Genomic DNA, 24,991 nt, shown 5'->3' with positions numbered 1-24,991 from the left:
GAAGGGGGCTGGGGAGAAAGACCGGGAGCTCAGTGTTGCGCGTCATCGCCTAGCATGCCACAAGCCGTCACCTGGGTGACCTGGCGACCGCCACCTGTTCCTCAATCTTCCACCCATCACTCATCAAGCTCTGCCAGTCTTCCCTGGTCATTGTTTCTCAAACACAGCCCTTGCCTCCTTCTCGGGTGCCCCAGTCCTTGACGGGTCCTTCTCAACATCCACCTGGATTTCGGTGGCTTAGCTTGATTCTTTAGAGCGCGCGTGTGTGTGTCTGTGAGTGTTTCTCTGTGCGTGTAAACTTTAAAGACCCGCAACGGCCGGGCAGATGACATGAGCGAGTCGCGTCGCGGTGGGGTCGCGCCTCAGGGCCGCGGCGGAAGGGGCAGCGCCCCCTGGTGGCGGAGGTGACTCCAGGCGCGGGCGAGGCCCCGCCCTGCCGGCTCGCAGGCCCCGCCCACCCCCCGCTCGCCGGGCGGGGCGGAGGCGCCGCAGTCTGCAGACCCCAGCGCCCACGGTCCCCGCGCGCGCCCACGCGGTGGAATCGGGGGAGCGGAGCAGCTGCGCCCTAGTTTCCTAGTCTGTGAAACGGCACGACCATTGCATCTCACAGCGCTGCCGTCAAGACGCAAAGGGCAGATGTACGCAGAGCACCGCGGATGTCTGGTGCGTTGCGGGCGTTCAACACACCCGAGCTGTGGAAACTCAGTCTGGAATCCCCGCGCGTCTGGAGAGTCGGCGCGGGTTGAATAAGAATGGCGCGACACCTGCCTCTGTCAGGTGGACCCAAGGGAGAGAGCTCTGGCCCATCCGGACCCTCCCCCCATTCCCCTTCTGTAAGCTGGTGGTCGCGAGGTGTGACAGGAGCGAAGGTTTGAACAAATGTTTGTCCCTGCCTGGGATCTCTGAGGTCACTTTTATGGATTTGGGGAGTTTATGGATTTTTTTTTATTTTTTTTATTTTTTATTTTTTTTTTTTGAGACAGAGTCTCGCTTTGTTGTCCAGGCTAGAGTGAGTGCCGTGGCGTCAGCCTAGCTCACAGCAACCTCAAACTCCTGGGCTCCAACGATCCTTCTGCCTCAGCCTCCCGAGTAGCTGGGACTACAGGCATGTGCCACCATGCCCGGCTAATTTTTTATATATATATCAGTTGGCCAATTAATTTCTTTCTATTTATAGTAGAGACGGGGTCTTGCTCTTGCTCAGGCTGGTTTTGAACTCCTGACCTTGAGCAATCCGCCCGTCTCGGCCTCCCAGAGAGCTAGGATTACAGGCGTGAGCCACAGCGCCCGGCTGGATTTTATGGATTTAAGAGGGGATGCCTGGTGTGTGGCACCTTGATCGACACGCAGAGCAAAGAGAAGGGGCCTAGTCACTCACTGGAGGCCCGGAGAGACTCCCTTTTAGACAAGCTGCCCCGCGCTGCCGGGACGGGGCCTGTGCGGCGCCAGCTCCACGCCGGGCGCTCGGCACCCAGATGCGGGGAGAGAAGGTGGGTGAGAAGGGAGGCGGGGTGCAGCCTCCGACCTCGGGGAAGTTTCTCCTGACTGCCCCTCTCCCCCAGCAGTCTGACAAGGCTAGTCCAGGTGAGCCACTCTGTCCGCCCAGGGTGGCTCCCCACGGGGAAGGAGTCCAGTGCTCATTCACACCTGCTTTTTCTCTCTTCTGAGCGCCCAGGATCACCCTTCCCTGCCCCGCGCAGTTAGGCAGGGCCATGTGACCACTTCTGGCCAATGGGCTGGGAGCAGAGTGAGCACGTGACTTTGGGGCCAAAACAGCATCGCGTGCACAGTGCAGGACCTTCCAAGTCCAGTTCCATTGATGGTGGCAGCGTGTAATCAAATGCAGCTACCTCCGGATCCAAACAGCCTGGATTACTGCTACCCTACGGAAGCCACGGCCCTGGGGAGTCACCCAGACCCACCGTGGACTTTATGTGAGCAAGATACAATCTTTTGTTGTGTCATGTGACTAAGATTGGAGAGGTTTGTTACCACAGCACAGCCAAGCCTATCCTGACTGATTGATTCAAGGAGCTTGTTAAATGAATGGGTGGCTTGGTAAACTGTAAAGATCTGTGCACATATAAGTTATTATTACTGTCGTGAAAGTGTGGAAGGTTCCCCGGTGGCGGGGAGCTCAGCCAGGTGGGTGTCGTGCTACAGGGCTGGGGTGGGGGTGGGGAGTGGACGAAAGGCCAGGGTGTGTCTTGGAGAAAAACTTCCTCTCGTTAATGACTTGCCAAGGGCTTGCCCAGGACCTGTTTACATATTTAATCTCTGATAAAAGGTTATAATAAATCTGGTGCTATTGGCAGGAGATGGACATTTCTCCCAGGAATTTATTATAATTCCCGTGGTTGTGAAAGATACTGTTTTTCTCCTGGATTTGCAGGGTTCCTCTCCCTCTGTCTCTCTCTCTCTCTCTCTCTCTCTCCCTCTCTCTCCCACACACACACACAGCCACTGCCAATCTCTCTGGGAATCTGTAATATAATATTTTAATATCAGTTTGATACTGACTGGGTTCAGGCCCCAGCTGTATCTATCTTTGAGAGTGGTTGAAGAAAATCACAACATGGCTTTGTTTCTTATGCAAGAATCTGCCAACCAGTCACCAGATGGGGCTGTTCCCTCGAAGGACCATCTGCGTGCAGCATTCTCCTGGCCTTTTCTTCTCAAAACCTTTGTCCCCTTTCTCATCAACTCTCCTTTAACTCATGGTGCTATAGGGCTAAATTGGCCATGTTTAATGAATAGTTACAATGTTCTTGCTAGTGATATGAAATATTACCTGGTTCTCCCCACCTCCATTCCCTACCTTATATGGCCCTCATGAGACACCCCTGATCTCCCTACGATGGGTCAGTGAAAAGAGGGGCCTCCTCTCCATTTCTTTTTTTTTTTTTTTTTGAGTTACAGTCTCGCTCTGTTACCTGGGCTAGAGTGCCGTGGTGTCAGCCTAGCTCACAGCAACCTCAAACTCCTGGGCTCAAGCAATCCTCTAGTCCCCATGGCCATGGGCCCCTGGGGACTGTGTCATGGTCATCTCCTCTGTTCAGAAGGTGCAGGTTCTGTCTGCTCTCTGACGTATGTAAGTGACAGCACAAATTCATGACCAAGTTGTATCAATAGCAAAATTATAATATATTAATAGCAATATCATAATAGAATAAAGGTTTGAGAAAGCAACCAATCTTCTAGAATCTGAAGGTTGGCATTCATTGTTTGTGAACTCAGTTGAAGGCAGTGCCTTCAGAATTTGGTTAAATCGCAGCGAGAAAGACCAGCATTAGTTGCAGGGAATCATTTTCCAAGCAGAACTGTTGCAAATGCTGAAACTGGCCCCTGAGGTTGCATGGAGCCTCCTTTCCTGAGTGAGATCTTTGGAAATGAGGCTGCCTGTAACAGTGGTTTCCACAAAGATTTCAGTCTCACAGCAGTTTGGCCACTGAAATACATTTTTTGGCTGATCACCATACGTGGCCTTTCCAGAGGTGGCTTCTAGTGTGCTCTGGAGGAGGTCTTCCAATAGGAGTGGCAGTCGAGGGTCACGTATGGCAATGACCAATGCCCAGCTGCTCCAGAGGACATGGTGAGCTAGGTGTCTGTCTGGCAAAGGGCCAGGTACAGAGTCAGCCTGGTGGGGCCAGGGACAGCGTGGATGGTCAGGTCAGGATCCTTCTTGACAGTCTCTGGGTTTTTGCTGTGCCTGTCCCCACCCCCACCCCCATCCCACACTGTCCTCCAAGCCCTCTCCGGGAGGAGGCCCGGTGGAAATGGAGGGAGGTGAGGTAAGAAGTAAGAGAAGCTCAGTGGAGAACCACATACTAGTGCTGGCACTGCCTTGCACAAAGTCGTCTGCAATAAATATCGTATTTGTTGATGAAAGGCCTCCTTTGTTGACTTCTGTCTCTCAACCTCTGTCACATAGCAGCGATATCTCTCAACCCAGGTGCCCACTTGTCTGGGGCCGTGAGAAGAGGCTGAGAAAATGGTTGAGTACAAGCGTGTTTGAAATCAGGAAGGTCAACCTCACTGGCCTCTGTTTTATGGGCTGCAGATTGTCATCTGCTAGGTGACAGTTGACATCCACTCTGCTTCCTCACTTGCTTTGCTGACATCTCAGATGGCCTCTCTTTACTCCTAGGGGTACAGGCTGAAGTCCAGGCAGGGATGTCCACTGAAGCCCGCTCATCGGCTCCCAGGGAAACGTGGGGAGGGTCTTCCCATTACTCTGAGATGAGGGGGTCTTGGCCCGCTCTGTGGGTCTGGGAGGCTGGGCATCAGGACCATTTTTGCAGGCCCTTCTGGGGGTCTTCACCATGCTGTGACTTTCTTGAAACGTGTCCCCAGAAAGACAGAGATAGACATGTGCAGATCCAAGGTTCACGTGAACAGCGTTTGGATGACCCATCCTCAAGGTTAGTCTTTAGTCCCTGCACGTAGGTGATGGAGAGAGACCACACTTCCCAACCTGGCAGCTTCCTAAATGGCCTCTAGGGGCCTCTACGGGCAGGAGCTGAGGGGGATGGGAGCCAGCCCCTCCCACGGTCCACGCTGATGCCAAACCCAGGTGCAAAGGGGGCTGTAGCCAGGTTCCCACTCCCAGAGCGGCTCTGGCTGTTGATAACTCAGCACTCCCTTCCTCTCGCCCACTTCTCTGTGGGTGTGGACAGTCAGAGAGAGACCTGGGCTGCCTGGAAAGGAGGGCAGATACCCAGTTTCTCTGTCCACTTAGGACTCCCCCACAGTGATGGTGAGGGGCAGAGGCACCTCAGTGGGCATGCTCGTTGGAGAACCCATCACTGAGGAGAGCCTGGGCACGGGGGAAGGCCAGGCCCCCAGCTATGGCCCAGCCGGGAGCCACAAGAGGGACTTCGGGAGGAGAAGGCAGGGAAGGCAAATAAATGGTGACTGGGGTTTTCTTTCTTATTTAAAAAATAAAAAGGAAATGATACGCTAACATTGGTGAACACAGGCAGGTGTGGAGGAGGCAGGGTCCGTTCCCTGGAGCAGGGCATGGCCCAGGCTCAGGTCAGATGAGGCCTGCGGCCTTCTCCTGTACATCGTACTCCTTGTTCTTCTTCACCCTCCAGCTGATGAAGACAAGCAGCAGCATGCCCAGGGCCTTGTAGCCCATCTGCAGGCCCAGGTACCTGTGGGGCAGAAGGATGCAGGGCTGGTGAGGGAGGGGGCTCTGCAGCCCAGGTCCCAGGGCCAGGAACACCAGAAAGTGCAGCCTCACTCTGACAACGGCCCAGGGCATGTGTGGGCACCATGCAGGGCAGGATCTGTCACCACCCAGGAGGAGATCACCTTCCTCATTCCTTTGACCCAAACATAGGCCGGGAGTAGGCACAGGACTCCTAATCCAGTGCTTGTCATCCCTCCACGGGCTCCTCCAGAGGGGCAAAGATGAAATAGCTGCCTGAGCCAGACCCTGGGGGCCTGTCCTCTGAGCAGAGCCAGCAGGAGAGGGACATCTTGCTGTCCTCTCGTTCCATCCCTTCCTTGGCCTTCTTTGGCACTCCCACACCATCCCCAGCCCCTCAAGCCTACTTTCCCGTGGCTTCTGGGCCATGTGATGATGGCAGCAGGGGCGGTGGCTGGAAGGGGTGCAGAAATCAACAGCACTGCAGCCGGGCTTGGCCCACTGAGACAAGTTGGGCCGCCTGCCTGCAGAGCTCTGCCGGATGGGGGCCCCTCTCTCTGAGCGGCCCGAGGCTGGCCCCGGGTCGTCCCACAGCCATGGCCTCTCCCTCAGACTCCAGCTGTCTCTGTCCCTTCTTTCTGCTGCTGCCTGTCCCAGCAGCCACCTGGCAGATGGCCACCCTTTGCCCAGGCCTGGGGCCTGGCCTCCTTGACCCATGAGTGTGCTGGGCCCCCACCTGTCCCGGAAGGCGTCCGTGTCGTAGTAGGCACAGGCCCCTCGCTGCCCAGAGCACTGCGAGCTCCACCGGATGCAGGAGTAGTCGATGGTGAGGCCGTAGAGCGCTGGAGCCGGCAGCCAGGCTGGCATGGGGGAAGAGTGCAGAGAGCCCGGGTCACGTGGAGCTGAAGGCTGAGGTGCAGGCAGGGTGGGGAGCGGAGCCCGCCCCCCAGCGCCCCTGCGAGGTTCGCATGTATGAGAATGGCTCTGCCCCGCCCTTGGGCATCACAGTGACTTTGGAAAGCAGAATAGCGTTCAGTGAAGCCTGAATTTCTCTTTCACCAGAAGGCTTAGAAGAGAAAGGGGACCTGCGCCATTCTTTCAAGGCAAAATGAGTCACCGGGGTCGCCCCGATGCCAGCGCAGACAGCCAACACAGTTCTCATGCCTGAGACTGGCCCAGGTGGAGAAACACTGACCTCCACCCTGTGGCAGGAGGGTCTCGAGAGCATCGGCTTCTTAGGTTCTCTCACTGGCCCAGATGTATGGGTGCTGTCACATAGCCAAGAGGGGTCAGGGCTGGACTTGAACCCTGGCCTACTGAGATTCAAATCTCATGTGCTTCCACTACACCACGCTGCCCTATTGGGTCAGACAATACCTCTGAAGACCTTTTAATATCCTGGCTGCTCGGAGCTTCTGCCTCCAGTCCCCCAAACGTCCCAGAAGCTGAGTGGTAAGACCTGGTCCAGCAGGGGCTATGTTCTCCTGGTATTAAATATCCTGGACATTCCCTGCCCAGTATCATTAGCCACAGTTCTAGGCAGTTCTAGACAGTCACTGGACTGGGAAGGGGCTTGTCTAGGATTTATACCCAGGCTGATCATATCATCCTCAGAACCACAGTGCTGGGAACAGCCTCCCAGACTTTGTTTAGGGCCCTGTGAGATGCTGCTTCTAGAGGAAAGAGACGATATTCTGCATGTGGCCTCACCCATACACAGAAACTTCCAGAAACAGCTTCTCTACTCAGACCCTGCTCACTTCTGTCTCCAGGTGAACTGGAAACTGGATAGATGGACTGACCTCCCAGGATACCTTCCTAAGTAGAAATGAAGTCCAGAAAAATTTTCAACCAAATCCTGATGGGTGATTTTAAACCTGGTGGAGTTTATGAGTAGGAAGTCCTTCTTTCTTTTCTACCCTAGGATGGAGTTACATTCTTGGTGGATATATGGAATCCCTCCTGGCCTGGGTTTTCTAACTGTGGCCCCACATTGAGTTATCTGAGCTCAAATGGAAAAACAAAAGCAGCAAGTGCTTTGAAGAGTGGGAGTGTTGTTTTCAAGGTCATATTCCAGGTTGCTGGAGGAAGCAGGGCAGGGCTCTTCAGAGCATATCCCAGCTGCCAGCTGGGCCAGGAGGAGTGCAAGGTTTCCTTCCCAGGGGAGGTTTTAGAGCAAGTTATGAATGCTAAGTTATAATGAACAGAAGGAACTATGATGACAATGGTCTTTCCTAGCCTCAGCCAGGAGGGCAGGTAGATCCCACTGCCCTGAGTCCTGGGTGTTTACAATGCAGGCCAGAGGAGCAGGTCTGAAGGGACTCAAAGAGGTTCAGCAGGGATAGAGGAGCAAGTGGCCTGAGGCCCAGAAATCCAGTTGAAAAAGCTGGTTCATTCATTATCCAGACACCTCACCCAACCTGGGGTTAGATTGGGCCCTGCCAGGGTTCCCATTCAGCCAGCCTCAGGAGGGACATCACCCATGCACACTAGAATGAAACGGAAGCCACTGCAGGGAGAGGTGTGGACCTGGTCTCCTGGGTAATGACGCACAGTGGGCTCTACAGGATTTCAGGTGAAACGTTGGAACGGACACTTTCTGGGACCTGAAGTCCCTCTCTCTGGGATCTCCATATTCCCCCCTGCAGTTTGTACCCACTAGATCCTTAATAAATACATCCTCAGTTGCATCCAGTCCCTTTACTTCTGTTTGCCTGTCATTGCAGGTATCTCCATATTAATCCTGGTGTTAAATCCAGTACATGGATGTGCCAAGAAGGGACAGCCAGCATGAGCAGTCCTGGGAAGGGCCTGCAATGGCACCCAGGGAGAGCCAGTGTCCCTGTGGGGTGCTGCTGATCTGGTCACTTGTGCATAGCTCCATTCTTCTGGTGGGGTCTGGGCTGCTTGAGGGCAGGCAAGGTTGGACATAGAGGGCCCTGCACAGAAGACACTTTTGTTGAATAGCAGTAGGAGGAGTGAATTTTGTAACATGGGAAGAAAGCCAAGGCTGGGCTCAGCTTCTATTCTGGCTGGGGTAGGAATGCAAGGTTTTGTTCCTACCACAAGCTCTTGGAGAAAGATCTTAAAATACCTATCTTTAACTCTCTATTAGCTATTTTCAGTTGTGTCCATTTTTCATTTTTCTTACATAAATCAGTTTGGAATTAATGCCTTTCCTAACCTTTCCTAACCTCAAGCAATCAGGGAAACTGTCCCCATGGGGTTTTGGTGTCTGCCATTGATTTTGCACAGCTTCTCTTTACCACGCAGATGTGACCTTCCCCTTTTCCTTCCCTGCACCCCACAGCCTGGGGCCACTTCTTGGGAAGGGGGTCGTAGACACTTACCCAACAAGCGCATCAGCAAGAACTGCACCCCGATGGCAAATGACTTTTCTTCCTGGTTCACTACACTGAAAAGGAAGTCAGGGAATCAGCGGTGGGCAGATTCAGGGCTGCACTATTCAGAGGCGGCCGGCCTCAGGGCAGGTCAGAACCTGCCCCACATGGCCTGATTCACCTGGGCTGAAGGCCCCATTGTTTGTATCGGACCCTGGATCGTCAGTGTGCTCTGGGAACTTGTTAGAAATGCAGGTTCTCAGGCCCCAGCCCAGACCTACTGAGTGAGGAACCCTGGGGGTGGACCCACAGACCCGCCTTAACGAGCTCTGCGGGAGGTTCTGATGCCCACTCTCACTTGAGAACCCCTGGTCTGTGTGGTTTTCAGGGCTGCCCGGAGCCCCCTTCAAGAGGCAGAGGGCGGAAGAGGCTGGGAGCAGAGAGAAGGATGCCAGCGGTGTGCTGACAGCAGCAGGTCTGAACAACTCCCAGAGGGCGTCTGAGCCGAGTCAAAGGCAGCCCTGGTGCAAAATGTACCTAGGGCCCCTGGCTGCAGGCTCTGTGCACAACTGAAATCATTCCCCACTCCAGGCCAGTTCTGTGGGTGTGTGAACTGCGCAGCTGCACAGAACTCCATTCTCACGAAGGCCCCACATTTGGCTTAATGCTCGGCTTGTGGCTGTCTTGAAATTCTTCATTTTTGAGCCAGGGACTTTACATTTTCATTTGCACCCAGCCCTGCAAAGGACATAGCCAGTCCTGCCTCTGCCCTTCTTCCTTCAAGAGGGGAAAATGTGTTTGGCTGGGGACAGAGGCTCAGAGCGGACATTTGGCCCGCAGAGGCACTCGATGAGTGACCTGACTCCGGGTGCTCTGTGCTCTGAGCACACACACTCTCGGAGGTGCTTGGGAAAAGCCTGCAGGGATGAGGGGACGGCGAGGAAGGAAGCCCAGAGGTAATCCTGAGACTCCACATGGTCTGTTTCAACCCCATCACTGCAGTTCTGTCAGCAAATGGAAAGAGACCTTCTTCCAGCCCCCTGAGAGATGGCCCAGTGGGGCAAACACTCACTGGGGTGTAGGCAGGGAAAGGGGCTCCCACTGGGATCCCTGAAAGGGAAAGTGCCTTGAATTTGATCTGATGGCTGCTCCCTGTATGCCTATAGATCCCTCCATTGTAGATGCCGCCTTGTTTTGGCCCTTACCCTGGCATACTCCCTAGATTCTCAACTAAATGGGACTTGGGCACCCTAGTTTGGCTTTTAATTGAGATCTTGGGCCCCTCTAGTTTCTGCCCCATTGGCCCTGAATCAATACTGGATCTCTTTTTTATTTCAAAATATTACGGAGTACAAATGTTGAGGTTACACATATTGCCCTTGCACCATCCAAGTTATCACTTTCTGACCACTCTCCCTCCTTCCACATTTCAGCGGAGCTTCACTCCCAGCCTGCATTCCCACGGCTGCTCGGGGGCCAGCACTGATAGAAATAATGCTTGGGTCACCCATAAAGTCATCTTTAAGCCTCTCCTTCATACTAAATAGCATCCATTCTGTCCTCTTCTCCATTGGGATTTATTTTTAAATCATTTTGGAGTCCTGGGGCCTCCTCTCTAGTTTTACCCCTGCCCTGGACCAGACTTGGGGAGATTGTCCTGAGAAGCCTGCCCTGTGGCCGGAATGATGCTCTGTTCTCCACAACTTCTGCATCCTTGGGACTTGACAGAAGTCCTCTGGGGGATGGAGTAGCCTCTCTCCCCTGCTACTTAGGGACTTCCCCTAGAGATTTCCTTACCCTGTCCCCTCTCCTCTTTATGGCCTCATACAAATTTATCCCAGGGCTAAAGGGGCCACCGTGGTCCATCTGACCAGGGAGTGTAAGAGGGGAAGCCCACTGTGGTGCCTTCGGTGAAAGTGTCAGTACTTGGAATGCCCAGGATTGGGGTGGCAGTAGACAAGAGGGTGACAGTGGTGTTGGGGAAAGCAACATGCCATGGGCTGTCAGCATCCCTTCACCTTCTTGCTGAGTGTGCTAAGAATGCAAGGTCCTAACTGCTTTTTTCCTGTGCCATTTCTCAGCGTTGTGGTTGCAGTAAGCAACCATGAGGCATGAGTTTAAAGTTTCTCCCAGAGCAAGAATGGTCTTTCTCACTGTTCACTGTATAAGCGTGGCTCTCTCACACTCAGTGTTCCTGCAAAACATACACCTGGGCCTCTCTGTGTCACACATGTAGGACTTGGAGGGCAAGGATAACTGACACAGCATGAGGTTCACGCTGCTTTTTGTGCTGGTATAAAGTCCTTTGTCTTTGCCCCATGAGACTCATATCTTCTGGCAGCATCCTTGAAACAGTAGCTTGCAAGTTTGCAAGCTAACTTGATAGCTAACTTGTAAATAAGGTAAAATCCCAGACCCCAAACAAGGGGCTGCTTCTGCTCCTTCCTCATCTCCTAGCCTTCTGGGGAAAGTAAGCCAAGGGTACCTAGCTAGCTGTTAATAATTATCATAACTTGGTTAATAGTGATAACTGACCAATATGCAGAGCACCTCATATTTATAAAGCAATTTATTATATAGTCCTGACACTAACCCTTTGCATTATCCCCATTTCATAAATGAGGAAACTGAGGCTCAGCGAGGTTAAGCAACACCCAAGACATTAATTCAGCGTGCGGCAGTGCACGGACTGACTCTGGCACCGGAAGGCCAAATCCTGTGTTTTTCCCTCTCTGCTTGTAAAGCGGGTGAGGACAGGAGGGAGGGCAGGGGCTGGGTTAAGTGAATTTGGTTGAAATGTTGTTTTCTCCTTGGCAGCCAGGGAGGTGAAGGAAGGGTCATTCCCTGTAAAAACCTCAGAGGCCCTTCAGCTCCAGCTGTAATGGGACACCTCTCCCCTCCCCCTCCCGCCCTGGCCTCTCCCTTCCTTGACCTGAGGACTTGGTCCTCGATCCAAGCATACTGGAATTTTCTCATTTTCATCCTTTTCCATAGCCCTCCGCTCTGTCTCTGGAATGTTCCTTAATGCTCCAGCCAGCATTAAGTCAGGGCCTCATGGAGCAGAGACCAGAAGGGGCCCAAGATCTCAATCAAAATTCCTGCCTTGGTTTTGTACACCCAGTTGAATTCTCTTCCCTCCTCTCGGTTCCTTTAGGAGTTAAAAATAAGCAAATCTACAGGCATTTCCACAGCACGGCCCAGCCATTCGCCAGGCCTGCCCTTCCCGGCTGGAGATGTAGCCTCCCAGGTGCAGAATGGAGGTGCTCTTGTGGCCATGTGAGGCGGAGCAGTGAGGGCCTCGCACAGAGCCTGCGCGAGCAGAATCCCCGGCACTGTCCCTGCTAGCACCATGTCCCCGTATCACCAAAAGAGCTTGCGTGTCAATATTCAAAGGAGGCTGAGGGCCAGAAAACGGAGGCGAGGCGGGAAGGGAGCCATGGGAAAGCCAGGCCCCCGCCTCCCGGGGCGCCACTCACCGCAGCACCATCATGTAGAGCGGGTTGTGGGAGATGCAGGCAATCAGGGAGACGAAGGAGATGAGGAAGGTGGTCGGGAGCAGGAAGTGGGCACAGGGCACGGGGCACGAGCCCGTCTTTGCTGAGGCGGATCCCCCACTCACACAGCTGCAGTTCAAATAGGTCTTGAAAGAGGAAAGGGAGGGAACAAGAGGACAGGCTACCATTATTATCTCACCTCTGCACGCTTCAAACATCTGGCCCAGCTCTTTCCCGAGACTCTCACGGGTTAAACCCCTGTGTCCTCCAAGTCCCCAGGGAGCTGGGCGAGGCTGAGGAGGAGACCAGGTGAGGATTTCAGGCTGCCCTGGGGGTCCCGCCTCTGTCACTGTTTGGGTAACAGAGACTGTCCTCCAGCGTGGGCAGGGCCCCCCAGCAGTCACCCGTGTCTGGGGGGCCAGGCTGGGGGGCCAGGCTGTCACCACCAAGGCAGGCCCACCCAGCCCAGCTTGGAGCCAGGGGCCGGGGAGGGCTCTCCTAGGGGCCTGGTCACCCTGTGCCCAGCAGTGGTGGTTTTGCGGGTTGTTGTTTTAGCCGTTCTGTGTTTGTGGCAGGGGAAGGTATAAATAGGAGGAAAGCAGTGGGGATACAATGAAATCCCCTGAGCTTTGCATCTGTCGAGACTTGTGGGAGAGGAATTCCTCTCGCTGCCTGAGAGGAATTCCTTCTGTCTGTAAAGGACTCCAGATAAAAAAGCCCCTGTGTCAAGTCTGCAAGTCTGTATGGCTCAATCCTGTTGTACTTTGGTGGCCACTGCCCTTGTCTGATGATCTTTACTTTTCTTCCTGTAGTGTCTGATGGACCAGTCAATGATCCTTTAAGTATTATAACAGTTCTGGGGCCAATATTAGAACTATGCACCTTTGTTACCTTGACTCCTAGGAAGCTCAGAGGTAAGTTAAATACAATATTGCTGTTACCATCCTCAGTCTGGGTTTTATAAATACAGATTGTTTTCCTTATAATTTACTACTTTTTTCTAAATATTATGCTAATGAATCTTTATCTTGACGTACTTATGCTGTTATTGGAAACTTGCCAAGATTATTTCTGGAAGTAGGTGAGTCAGAAGTAAGTAAATAAAGATAAGAAAACCACAGAAGCCACCACAGACTCCTCCAACTGGAAGGCAACTTAGAGAGCATCCTGTCCAAGCTCCTCATCCTCCCTCTGCCTGAGGGGCACACTCCTTTGCCAGCACAGTGGCTGTGCCTGGCCTCTCAGAAGGGCTTGGTTGTGGGGGGAGGGGGAGGAGCTAGGCTTGCCAATGCCCTCTATAGACTTATGGGAATAATGCACATTCCTTTCCTTAGGGCATCCTTACGGTAACTGCATAGACTTCCCAATTGCTCAGAGTTTCCTGAGCTTGACCTACCTGGCCCTGGCCCCTGCCCGCTCTCTGGTCCAGTTGGGTGTGACACTCCTTACTCAGTGCCAACCCTGGCCTTTTTACTCTTCTCCCATGGCACTCCAGTACATGCATGCCCTTGGGACTTGCACTCACTGTTCCCTTTACCTGGAATGCTTGCTCCCGGTCTTCAGTTGGTTGTTCAGTTCTAACCTCACCTCTTTAGGGAGACCCCCGGGCAATCTCTGTCCCATGAAATCTCTCCATGGCATGGGTTACTTTCTTTGAAACTCTCTTGTGCATTTATTTGATAGAATGTAAACTGCATGAGAGCAGGGACTTTATCCGATGGGTTTACTCCCATACCCTTAGCACCTGTGGATGTGCCTAGTGTTCACTATTTGTTGAATAACTAAACAAATGACTCAAGTCAGTTTGCTGCTGGCTGATCCTAAAAGATCTGGAGCCAGGCCAGAGAGAGATGGAAAGGCCCTCGCCAAGTGAACACAGAATGTAGGCTGCCCAATGGAAGGCTGGTGGCCAGGAGATACGTGGGCTGCGAACAGATTGAGGCAGGACCCTGGGTTTGGTCCCAGATCGGCCCCTAAATATTAATAGCTGCATGACTTCAGGCCAGTCATGTGGCCACACTTGGGAGCCGAGGGGTTGAACAAAATGCTCTCGACTACTTCTTCTGGCTCTAACCTTCCAGATTCATGTCACAGAGGCCCTCTGCCTCTGCCTTTATTTGTTGCAGCCCACATGGCTTTGCAACACCATCAGGATGCAGGACCCGGAGATGTCCCATCAGGACCCAACAGGATGAGGCGTGAAGGCCTCGGCTGACGGAGTGCTCTGCCTTGTTTCTGTTCTGAGCATTGGCAGGCCTTAAGAATGTGAATTTGTTGGACACTGGCCAATCTTTAATTGACGTTGGGCTGTCGGCATCTGGTCAAGTCCCTAGGGAATGGGAGGTAGAGAGAGGATGGGCGTGGCCCAGAGGAGGCCAGGATGCTGGCAATGAGAGTGTATGGAGCCCTGCCCACCCCGGAGCCGGGGAGCAGTCTCAGACCTCATAGGGCTCCTTCTGCCTCTGGGACCCCAGCTGTCCTTACCAGTTGCCTGGAGGGCACGGAGCTCATGTTGATGTCGCTGCAGCCGGCATGGCAAGGGGAGAGGTACTCTACCCCATTGTCCCCGCAGACTGGGTGGAAGATAGAATCTGGGCACGAGCAGTCCCTGCGGCACGCAGGAGGCTGGTGATGTATAGAACTTGATGTGCTGCCAGCAAAAAAGGAAACGGAGAATCAAACAAAGCGAGACCAAAGAAAAAGCTCTACACTCCAGCCAGTGTGAGTTCCTGGCCAGTTAATGTGTCTGTGCATCTCTATTTGTCTTGGGCCAGCGCCACCCTGGGATCTGAATTATGTGTAGGGGAGCCAACGATAAATTTGCCACTGTTCAGTGGTGGCGGCACCTGTCTGTTTCTTCTGCTACTTGGAGCCCAAACCCACCAGTCAGTTGAAAAGTCCTGGTGGGCAAACCCCCTGCCACAGCAGGAGTCAGGATGACAACCAACCAGGACTGTCGAGAGAATGGCAATTGCAATGGGGAAGTCACAGGCAATATGTGCCCTGTGTCCCCCTTCTTCCAGCTGGGCTCAGGCTGAAGACAGTGGCCGAGTCCCCTTGAGTCAATCTGGGCTCTAGCTTGCTGCCTGTCTCCTGGGTCAGCGTAGACATTGCCCAGGTCACTCCATCCCCTGAGCTTCCACCCAAGGGATTTCGCTGGTTGGTCTTACTATTTCCACTGTCTCCCATATGTGACATTCATGAGCTTCTTTGGGGAGGGTTGGGATAGGGGCTGACAAACCACGGTCCAGACCTTCCACCAATATAATCATGCTAATAATACTTAACATTTATGGGCCATCTTTTATGTGCCAGGCACGGTATCCAGGGGCTTTTTATGCACAATCATCCCAATGAGTCTACAATTAATTATTTGCCTTTTGTGGATGAGAAAACTGAAGCTTAGATAAGTAACTTCCCCCAACTAGCAAACAGCACCCAGACTAGAACCCAGGCCTGTCTGATGACAAAGCCGTGTGCTAAACGCCCAGGGAAAGCCATTAAAAGGCCCGGAAGGCTTCTCGGCTTCTCTCAATCCACGGTCAGCCTGCAGAAGGGCAGCACATGCCAAGGGTCAGTCCTCACCCTGAGTGACCCTCTCTTCCCTCCCTTCTCTCCTTCACCAGCCAAAGACAGGAGGAGGTTATCTTAAAGAGAAAAAACACTGAGACTGTCTCCGATGTTACAACCTCATTAGGCAAACTCTAAAAGAAAAGCTAGTTGAAAGGTGGCACCCAGGAAAAAAAAAGAAAATGCTCCTTGTCCCGTCATCCTGAACATAAAGCCAAACTTAAGCCCATGACCCCTATTGCTTTATGTAAACTGATAGCTAGACTTTAGCTGCCCTCCTCCTTACCTGCCCTAATTTTTCAAGTCTGCCATCACTTTCATTGTTCCTCTCTATATCTTTCCAAGTCTCCTCTCATCTTTCTTCAGCAGCTCAATGAGACTGTAATTCTAGCCAGCACAGAGCTGATGCTAAACATAGCTTATCTCCTGGTGCCTGTGGCTCACAGCCCTACAGATTCATCCTGAAACCAAATGAATTAGTTTTTGAAGCTTCTTAAAAAACAGAACCCTAACCCCGAATGCTGGTGGCCCACTAGGACCTTGTGATCTCTTCTAATAATGGAGCATGCTATTCAAGACCTGATTTTCTAAGTTGCCACGTGAAAGATCAGATCAGAGTCCAGAGTACTCGCCATTACGCTATGGCAACTAGCTATCAGATCAAAAGTGAATCGCAGAGAAGAGAGTCAGGGAGGCAGGAAGGGAAGATATATGGCAGCCAGATCAAGTCTCTGGCTCTAGCAAAAAGTATCTCCATACCCCTTACTCCCCATTACCTGGGTGGGTAGACCTCGGCCACGGTCGGGGTAGAGCATCCCATGAAGAAGAGAGGGGTACAGAGGATCATGGAGATGATGATGATGGTGGTAGCTACTCGGGGGATGGTTTGTAGAGAGAAGACAAAGCGCTTCATGAGGATTCCTCCAAACAGCATCCCCAGGGCTGCAGCTGGGAGGTTCACAGCACCTGCAGATGGAGAAAGGGAGCCGGTGTGGGTGCACAGGCCTGGGAGTGCATGTGGGCTACAGACACTGAGCTGGACCACCGAGAAGGGAGCATGGCTTCAGGAAGGACCATCTGATATATTGTTAATAAATTATAATTGTAATAGCTGACAGTAATTGAGCATTCACTGTTTTCTAGGCACATCTAGGGAGTTATCTTGACCTAGAGGATTCCCCTGTCTGATGCAAAGAATAAAGAAGTAGGGCCCTTGCAGCCTGAGGGATGTGGGTTGGATGTGCATTTATTAAGCATCTTTCATCTCTTGGGCCTTCACTGTATCCTCGCTATGATCCAATGGGGTTAGCTACACAAGAGTGATTGATGATCCTGATGTACCAGAGACTGAAGGCCAGAGGGGTGAAGTCACACCCAAGGGCCACACAGAGGGGTCAGGGGAGTCACCCTCAAAATCTCACGCACCAACCCCCTTGCCAGTCTGTATGGTTACGCTCGCCTGTGGGTTGGGCCCAATGATTCCCTTGGGTACTTGGAACCACATTGGTGGCTCTCAAGCTCAGCTGTACAATACACTGATGCTCCCATGCCAGGGCCCCCGGCTGCATTGACCTGGGCATCTGTGTTTCGTAAAGCTCTCCAGAGGAGCCTGAAGTACAGCCTGGGTTGACAGTCACTGGGCCACATACTCTCTTACTGAAGCAAATGTATCTGAGTCCCTGGACAAGAAGGAAAAACCCAGGAGGCATGCTGTCTCCCCCCAGATCCGATCCTCCCTCTCTCCTCTGCTCCCCCTGTGATGTCAGGGCCTTTGGGAGGATGTCAGAGGCGTCCAGCCCCTCAGCCGGGAGGAAGGCAGCCCCCAGCCTCCACCCGCTTCTGACTGGAAGGACTCCCAGAAATCTGCCAAGAACATTCTAGATTGTCGACCAGGAAAAATGTCCTTAAAATTCTTTCTCTTGGGCAGTCCTTCTCCGGCTCCTGTCCGCGTCCGGTCTGGCCTGCACCCGACCCTGCATGGGCGGCTGGAGTGCCTGGCCCCGGCCCAGCTCCCACTGCGCCCTCAGACTCACCGATGAGGAAGTTGGCGTAGGCCGCCGAGGTGCCGTACTGCTTCTCCAGGAACTTGTTGAGGAATGTGGAGAGGCCGGCGATGACGGAGGAGAAGGTGCACTGGGCCAGCACCACCAGCATGAAGAGAGGGTTCATCAGGAGCCTCAGGAAGATGCGGGGAAACCCTGCGGACAGACCACCGTCGGGGGCCAGGCCTCTGCGGCAGCCACCATGGGATGCCCCTGCCCCACTCCCCCTCTTCTTCAGGGCAGAATGGGAGGCACTGAGATGTTCAGTGGCCAGTCTAGGGGCACACAGCCACTCAGACTCCCAGGACACATGCTCATGGGCTAAATAAAATGAGGCTGTGCCAAAAGAAATCAGGTGGTGGGCAGATAGAAACAGGACCGGCACTGTGACCCCCACTTCCCGTGAAGGGAGGAGGGAAGAAAGCACGGAGGCCAGACCGTGGGGCAGGGGTAGGGGACTGACCCGGCCTGAATTTGGGTCTCCTGGTACCTGCAAAGTGGTAGTCACCAGGATCCCTGAGCTGCAGGTCCACCCAAGAGATGGGCCAGCTACAGACCATGTGCTCCTGCTGCCCCTGACCACACCGGACCACGTGGGGACGGGACCCCCCGCCCACCCCGGCCTGGGCCAGCCAGTTACGTTTAATGAAATCCACCAGGGAGCCTCTCGAGCTGTCGCCCTCCATCGACATTGCTTCATCCGCTTCAGCAGGAGACCTCTGAAGGCAGCAAAAGGGGCTGAGTGTTAATGGCCTAGGCTCGAGGGAGCCACCCTCCCCAGGCCCTGGACCGTCTGGTATCTGAGGCTCAGGGCCAGGCAGAGGTGAGCTGCCCCGGGCCCGGGTGTCTGGAGGGCATCCAGAGAACGCTCTCTTGAAGCAAACACCGCCTGCATTTCAGTGAGCCTGGGGCTTTGGCTGACAACCAGAACACATCCGTGCCAATGCCTCCCACGACACTTGTGGGCATATTATTTCATATCTAACTTTCCCATGACTGATGCCAAAGGTATCTTCCTGAATCCCACCCCTTGTCTATCTGTCATGACTATACTTCCCCCCACCCTCAGATTCCAGGGGCCACTGACTTCTGGAACATACTACCTCAGTGACCTTGCCTACATCTTCTGACCTTGCCAGCTGCAGCCTGGGGCCCCCATCTGAACTACTCCCAGACGCAAGGCCCCTGAGCTCCGGCACCGTTAGATGCTCCAGGGAACTCGTGACCAGGAACAGACGCTCCCATTCATTGAGTACTTACTCCCTGCCGGGCACCGTGCCCGGTGTTCCACATGCATTGTCTCATTCCTCACAACTTCCTTCCCAGATAGGTACTCTAATTATCTACAGTATTTTAAAGAAGAGGAAGCTTGGGAACAAAGAAACTTGACTGAGATCACTCAGCTAGTGTATAAGTAGCAGAGCTGCATGCAAACCCAGGTCTGCTGACCCCGACCCCCCACCAAGTGCTGCCAGCCTCTGAAATTCTCCCCCAAGACAAGCCGAGGTCCTCCTGCCCCTGCCCCTCTTCCTGCAACTGGGCCTAGATTTCATACACCCCATTGCCAAACATCAAGCTCTATTTCTGGCTCAAAACGTAGGCACAAACTTTATCTCTTTCTCCTCCTCCGATACAGCTCCCTGTGGAGTCCTCCAGGAGCCTTCTCCGGGAGTGGCCATCCTTGTCCTTGTCCCAGCCCTCTGACAGCCATGGCTACCTTCCCCGTCTCTCGCTCAGGCCTCCGCACTGGCCTCTTTGGATCTCCAGCCTTCATTCCTTCCAGACCCCTCAACCCCATCCACACTGCCGTGTTGCCACCCACATAGCCCGCCTCATCACTGCAGTGCCCAAAACTTCATGGGATTCGAACAGGCTTTAGACCCTCAGCCTACCATCAAGGCCCTCCTCCAGGCTTCTCTTCCTTGTTTTCCATTTTCACCCCTCCCTGATTCCTTTCCCCAGCAGATCTCACTGTAAGATGCTTGGAAGGTCACCCTGCTCAAGATACATACACTCCAATCTCAACCACTCTCGCACTCTCCAGAGCTGGGAATCCCCTCCCTCCTCCGTCCTTCAGGTTCAGACACGATGGGCATATTAAATGCAAAACTCAAGTGTGCCTGGTCATACACATGGCTTTTATCAGCTCTTAACTCTTCAGCCCAGTTTAGATGAACTCAGTGTTTCCCAAACTGTGTTTCCTGGAGCCCGCCTGATGCTTGAGATGCCAACATGGCAAGGGGACACCAGGATATACCGCCTTTTGGACATTCACGAGCACCTCACCTCTCAACGCCTCTGACAAGTCCTGCATTCTGAAACTCGCTTTGACTCCACCCAGAATTTGCTTACGCTGTTGTACCATCTCAGCCCTGCTTATTTTCTACCTCCCTTTCTTAAACTCGTATAGCTAGGGTCTTGGGCTCTCAGAACCTTACCTCTACGCCTCTGGGCATTGTCCGAGGAAAGAAAAAAAAGGGGAAAGAGGTGAGAACCAAGAGGCCTGAAGAAATGAGAAGGCCAAGCCACCAGGCTCCAATCCAGCGGGGGTCACCTGGGCTCAGGTTAACTGCAGCTGAAGAGAAACCAAAGGGATGTAAGTGTTTGTCGAATGAATGCACGATCTCCCCTGACTGGAAAGAGACTCTCTGATTGGGGAGAATTTTATTGACTTTCTTCCCCCAATGGAGAAGAAACAAGCCATGAGCTAGAACCTTGGTGGAGACAACATTCCCTCTCCAGGCCGTTCTGGTCTTCCCAGAGAACTGAGGCCACTGCACAGGAAGCAGAGCATCAGGACGCCCCTGCTGAAGGGAGCCCGACCTGACCTTCGCCTCGCCTTATCCATTCCCAGCCCTTGGCGGGAATGGTGGTGAAGTGCACTGACTGTCCTGAGGCCATCCGTGGGGCAGACCACTGGGCTGTCCCGGCAAGTCTGTGGGGTAGGAGTTACCTCTGTCCACCTCTAACCAATCAGGAAACTCAGGATCTGAGAGGTGAAGTCCCTTGTCCCAGGTTAAGGCTAGTCAGTGCCATTTCATTGGTCAATTTCAAGTCTTTGTCTTCCTGGTACCCAAACCTGCACCCTTAGCTGTTGAACTCTATTGCTTCCCACTTTATTGGTCCATAAAAGGAGGCCCCGTGGTCCTTGGAAGCCTGAAGAACCAACAGCATGGCTGCCTGGCCTCCAAGGAGAAGCTTTCCCCTGGCACATCTGACATTCTGCCACTGTGTTTGTCTGTGTAAAGAAACCACCCAGGCATGGAGGGAGGGATGAAGGGGCCGAGTGGTTCAGTCAAACGATGACGGGCATCCCCGGGCACTGTCTGGGTGGACTAGGGGCTCAGTTGCTGGTCTCTTTTGGGCAACTAAAAGCCAGGGACCAACTCAGGAAGTGCCAGCACAAGAGCAAAGATGGCTTGATCCTGAGGCAGAAAACTTGCCCTGGCTTTCCAACTGTCATTTGAAATACAGGCAGATGACAATCCCTGGATGATGTAGTGGTCTGACAGCCGCGGGGACAGGAGTCTGGGCTCTGGCAGCACGGTCAGATTTCACGCTTGCCAATTCTTTGGGAGGGGACAGGCCGGCCTGTGGGTATGGTCTTTCTGGCTCAGTCCTGCCTTCCAGCAACATCTTCAGTGGAGCGGGAATATCATATACCACCCCCACACTCCGCATACTCCCCACTCTCTGCACCCTCTAGGTTGTGGGTAGCTGGTTTCCTCCAGCTGGGAAGGCCTTCCCTCCTGTCACTACCTGTGGAAATCCCACCTATCTGGCCTGGCTCCAAGCAGGTGTCACCTCCCTAGGAAGCCCTCCCAGATTGCCTCATGCAGGAGTGCTCTCTTTTGCCTTTGAACTTCCAAAACACTTTACCTGTCTCTCTGATACAGTGCTGACCTTCCCTGTCCTATGGGAGCCTGGGTGGTGTGGGACATGGTCACAAAGGCAGGAGCCCTTACCTGGATCTGGCTCCCTGCCTGAATGCTTAACCCAAGTACTTACACCTATATTTGCATTTTCCCATTCTCAGATACACGGTGACTTAGTCCCTCCAGCTTTTAAAGATTACAAACTCACACCGATTAACCTCTTAATATATATTGGGCTTATTCTAATCTGTATAACAACTCTATTTTACTCCCATTGGCCCCCTTTTACAGACGAGGAAACTGAGGCACAGAAAGATAGAGTTACTTGCCTAAGATCACTCATCTAGTAAGAAGTAGCACCGGCATGAGACACAGGCAGTCCTGCACAAGTGCCCACACAGTTAAACACGACATTAGGCCCAGAAGATGTGAGTCACAATCCATGTGTATATTTTTTTCAGAATGTTTCTTTTTTTCTTCAAACAGCTCTTATTAAATCTTTTTTTTTTTTTTAAACTAGTAAGATCTTAGATTCAAAGAACCATGGAAATATTTTGAATGCCATCACCAAGATGGGCAGGTGTGTGGCGACATTAGAGGCCCTGCCCTAGGTCTCCAGGCTTCCTCCTGCAAACTGCTTGAGGGCACAAAGTGTGTTGGCTGCAGCAGCCTGTGCGGGCCCTGCGAGAGGAGGCGCATTGTCAGCTCCCCGCCATCTGCGGGGTGCAGGGATGAGCGAGCGCCTGAGGAGGTGGCAGTGGGCACGTGGAGCTGAGGCTCCGTTCTCCGCCCTGATTGGCCGGGGGTGGGGACTGCTTGGTGGGGATGGGAACACATGTCCCCAGCACTCACTCACCTGCGTTCGTCCTGCCGTAGTCCACAAAGATCTGCAGCATGACAGAGCCCAGCAGGTACCCGAAAGCCGGTCCAAATACAGAGATGGCAAATAAGATAGCTGGGAATGGAAGCGAGGCAAAGGAGGCTGAGGCAAGTTGAGAAGGGTTGGCAGCCCCCAGGCTCTCAAGCTGAGGGGGGTTCCTGAGGTGTCACCCTATCTGTCCCCTGGCCCTGACAAGCCCATACCTATGGCATCTCCCACAAACAAAGCCAGAACCACTCAAGATCCCAAGGCATGCAATGCCAGCCCAGGGGTGTGCTGATGGGTGAAGCTCCCTGTGGATACGGTGCTGGTGGCCCCACAGGGGCTTGTGGCGCCACAGAGCCTGTGAGTGTGGCCTGTCTCATCTAGGGCACAGGCTCTGAGGATGCTCAGTGTGGCTTGTTCTAAGGGAAGGACTCGGGCATTCAGAGGGTCACCTGCTATCTGGTCTGCATGGGCTTTTTCAAGGCCACCCTGCCCTGAAGTGGATGGCTTGGAGAAGACATGTGTCCCCACCTGTGCCTGCAAAACTGGATGGCACCAGTAGCTGTTTCGGTTTAGGATCTATGCAGCACCTGACACGCATCATCTCGCCATCTCTCAGCCACCCGGCAATAGATGATATTAGCCCCATTCTGCAGGTGAGCAACCTGGGGTTCTGGGGTTCAGCCATCTGCCTGGGATCTCCCAGCTGGGAGGTAACAGAGCTGGCATTCAACAAGGCTCTGTCTGACCCCATGCCTCTGCACTCATTTGCTGGGGTGTGCACAAAGACCCTCAGTTCCACTCCCCCAGGGCCTCAGCAAGTGCCACATCAGACCCCCGACCCCTCCCTACAGCCCTCTCCAAGCCCGGGACTCACAGATGTACAGGGGTGAGTTGTTGGGCTCTGAGAAGTCATCCACGTAGGAGATCCCAAACGGCTGAATGGGCACTGTCCCGATGCCAGCCAGCAGCTGGGCGACCACCATCAGGCCCCACATGCTGCCGGTCTCCTTCCGGGGGTTCTGGGTGGCGCTGTGGCACTTGCTGTGGGGCAGGTCTCGCCCATGCTTCTGACAGAGTTCAGCCTGCAAGACGCTGCTGTTCCCTGCAACGAGAGCGCACGCTGACTCCCCACCCGGCCTCCTGGTTCCAAACCGGCCTCCAAACCTGGCCTTGCTCCCAGGCCCCTTGGGGGAAGGCCAAGCCGGGTCAGAGGCTGTGCTGGCAGACAGGACTCGGTTCCGGAGGACCACCTCCTTCTGTTTGGCTAGCAGGAGAGGCTCTAGAAACAAAGGTGAGACAAAGGTGGGGCGTGGGCTCCAGGACAGCTCATCTCAGGCGGGAGAAGAAGCGTCCTCTTACAGGTGTCTGTTCTTGCTCCTCTGTGGGCCCCAGTGGGTGGAGAGCTGGGCATGGAGGGAACACTAGGGAATGACCTCCAGGGAACCTTCATCCCTGGAGGTCATTCAGCCAGAAAAGGGGGGGTCCAGGATCAAAACTCAGGTTCGTCAGCCCCAGGGCTCCGGGCCCCCAGGTTCTCTTCTGCAGGACAGAAGTCACCCTATCCCACAGGGAAGGGGTCCTTTCAGCCTGGGTTGCATCTCTTCTGGGGCATGACTCTCAGAGCCTTCACTCTTTTTGAGCACAGCACCAAGTCACACTGGAGGACCTACTGCCAAGCACGTTTCATGGCCTTACCACGCCTGGGCAGCTGCCAACAATCATGGAACTTCTGAAGCTAAAGGGACTTTGAGACCCTCGAGTTCAACTTCTCCTATGACAGACTGGGGCGCTGAGACTGCACCCAAAGGAGCCAGGCGGCACCTCGCGGGCCTCCTGAGAGAGCCCCAGACATCCTCACTGTGGCCTGTGGCACTGTGGCTCCTGTGGCCGCAGACCTCGCCAGGCTGGGCTGCAGCTTCCATGCCTCTGTTTCTAATTTGGCTCATACTAAACAACCAGCACTGTCAGTCCTCCAAGGCCTTGGGGGTTCTCGAGGGCTTCTTTCCATGAGATCCTTTTTTTTTTTTCCCTGCCTCATTCAGGTCAATGGAAACCATTGACATCACCAGTTTTATTCCACGGGGTTATTCACTTAACACTAATGGGATTCAGTTTAATTCGCATTTGTGATGCTCTCAGAGAGGGTATGGCCCCAAGCTAGGTGGGCCTACGTCCCACAGAGAGGAAAACCGACCGCCATAGACTAGATCCGTTCCTCACACACACTGGACGCTGCCCAGTGCTCTTGGGCTCTGAGCTACCCTGGATGGTGGGGCTTGCAGGGGCGGGGGGTGTTCTGCCCTCCTCACTGTCCTTTCCCCTCTCCCCACACACACGCCTCGTCCAGTCTTGCCCCACTGCTGTCTGCCCGCTACACTGGTGTCTGTGCAGGACACATGTGACAACTGCTGCTTAGCAGACTCCCCCATCAGTCAGGGAGGCCTGTCCCAGGAATTGCAAAGGGAGCCAAGGCGTCTCTCTGAGTCAAGGTCATCCAGACCTGGCTCCAGCTGTGTGTAGGGAATGGAGCACCCAGGCAAGCAGCCAGGGACTTTGGTCAGTGTCCCTTTGGACCTCCCTCCTCCCATTCCATGCTCGTCATCCTGTTTTTCAATGCACAATTCAAATGGATTGGCCCAAACACACAGT

The 24,991-nt window shown here is 53.7% G+C and overlaps 1 protein-coding gene across 1 annotated transcript in view; it reads right to left on the bottom strand.

Moving 5' to 3' along the window:
- Positions 1–3,124: 3,124 nt before the first annotated feature.
- Positions 3,125–24,991, bottom strand: part of SLCO2A1 (solute carrier organic anion transporter family member 2A1) — a 79,082-nt gene continuing 57,215 nt past the window's right edge. The window contains exons 4-14 of the mRNA XM_012766834.3: positions 23,217–23,444; positions 22,331–22,429; positions 20,038–20,174; positions 18,240–18,318; positions 17,591–17,755; positions 16,334–16,523; positions 14,472–14,637; positions 11,970–12,133; positions 8,503–8,567; positions 5,889–6,012; positions 3,125–5,156 (exon numbers count right to left, since the gene is read on the bottom strand). Coding sequence (XP_012622288.2) covers positions 5,036–5,156; positions 5,889–6,012; positions 8,503–8,567; positions 11,970–12,133; positions 14,472–14,637; positions 16,334–16,523; positions 17,591–17,755; positions 18,240–18,318; positions 20,038–20,174; positions 22,331–22,429; positions 23,217–23,444 — 1,538 coding nt within the window. The 3' untranslated portion in view covers positions 3,125–5,035. The remainder of the gene's footprint in view (positions 5,157–5,888; positions 6,013–8,502; positions 8,568–11,969; positions 12,134–14,471; positions 14,638–16,333; positions 16,524–17,590; positions 17,756–18,239; positions 18,319–20,037; positions 20,175–22,330; positions 22,430–23,216; positions 23,445–24,991) is intronic.

This window comes from Microcebus murinus, chromosome 1, assembly GCF_040939455.1.
Source record: "Microcebus murinus isolate Inina chromosome 1, M.murinus_Inina_mat1.0, whole genome shotgun sequence".
NCBI classification, from domain to species: Eukaryota; Metazoa; Chordata; class Mammalia; order Primates; family Cheirogaleidae; genus Microcebus; species Microcebus murinus.
Note: the sequence above shows the minus strand (reverse complement) of the source record. Positions and strands in the feature narration are given on the sequence as shown.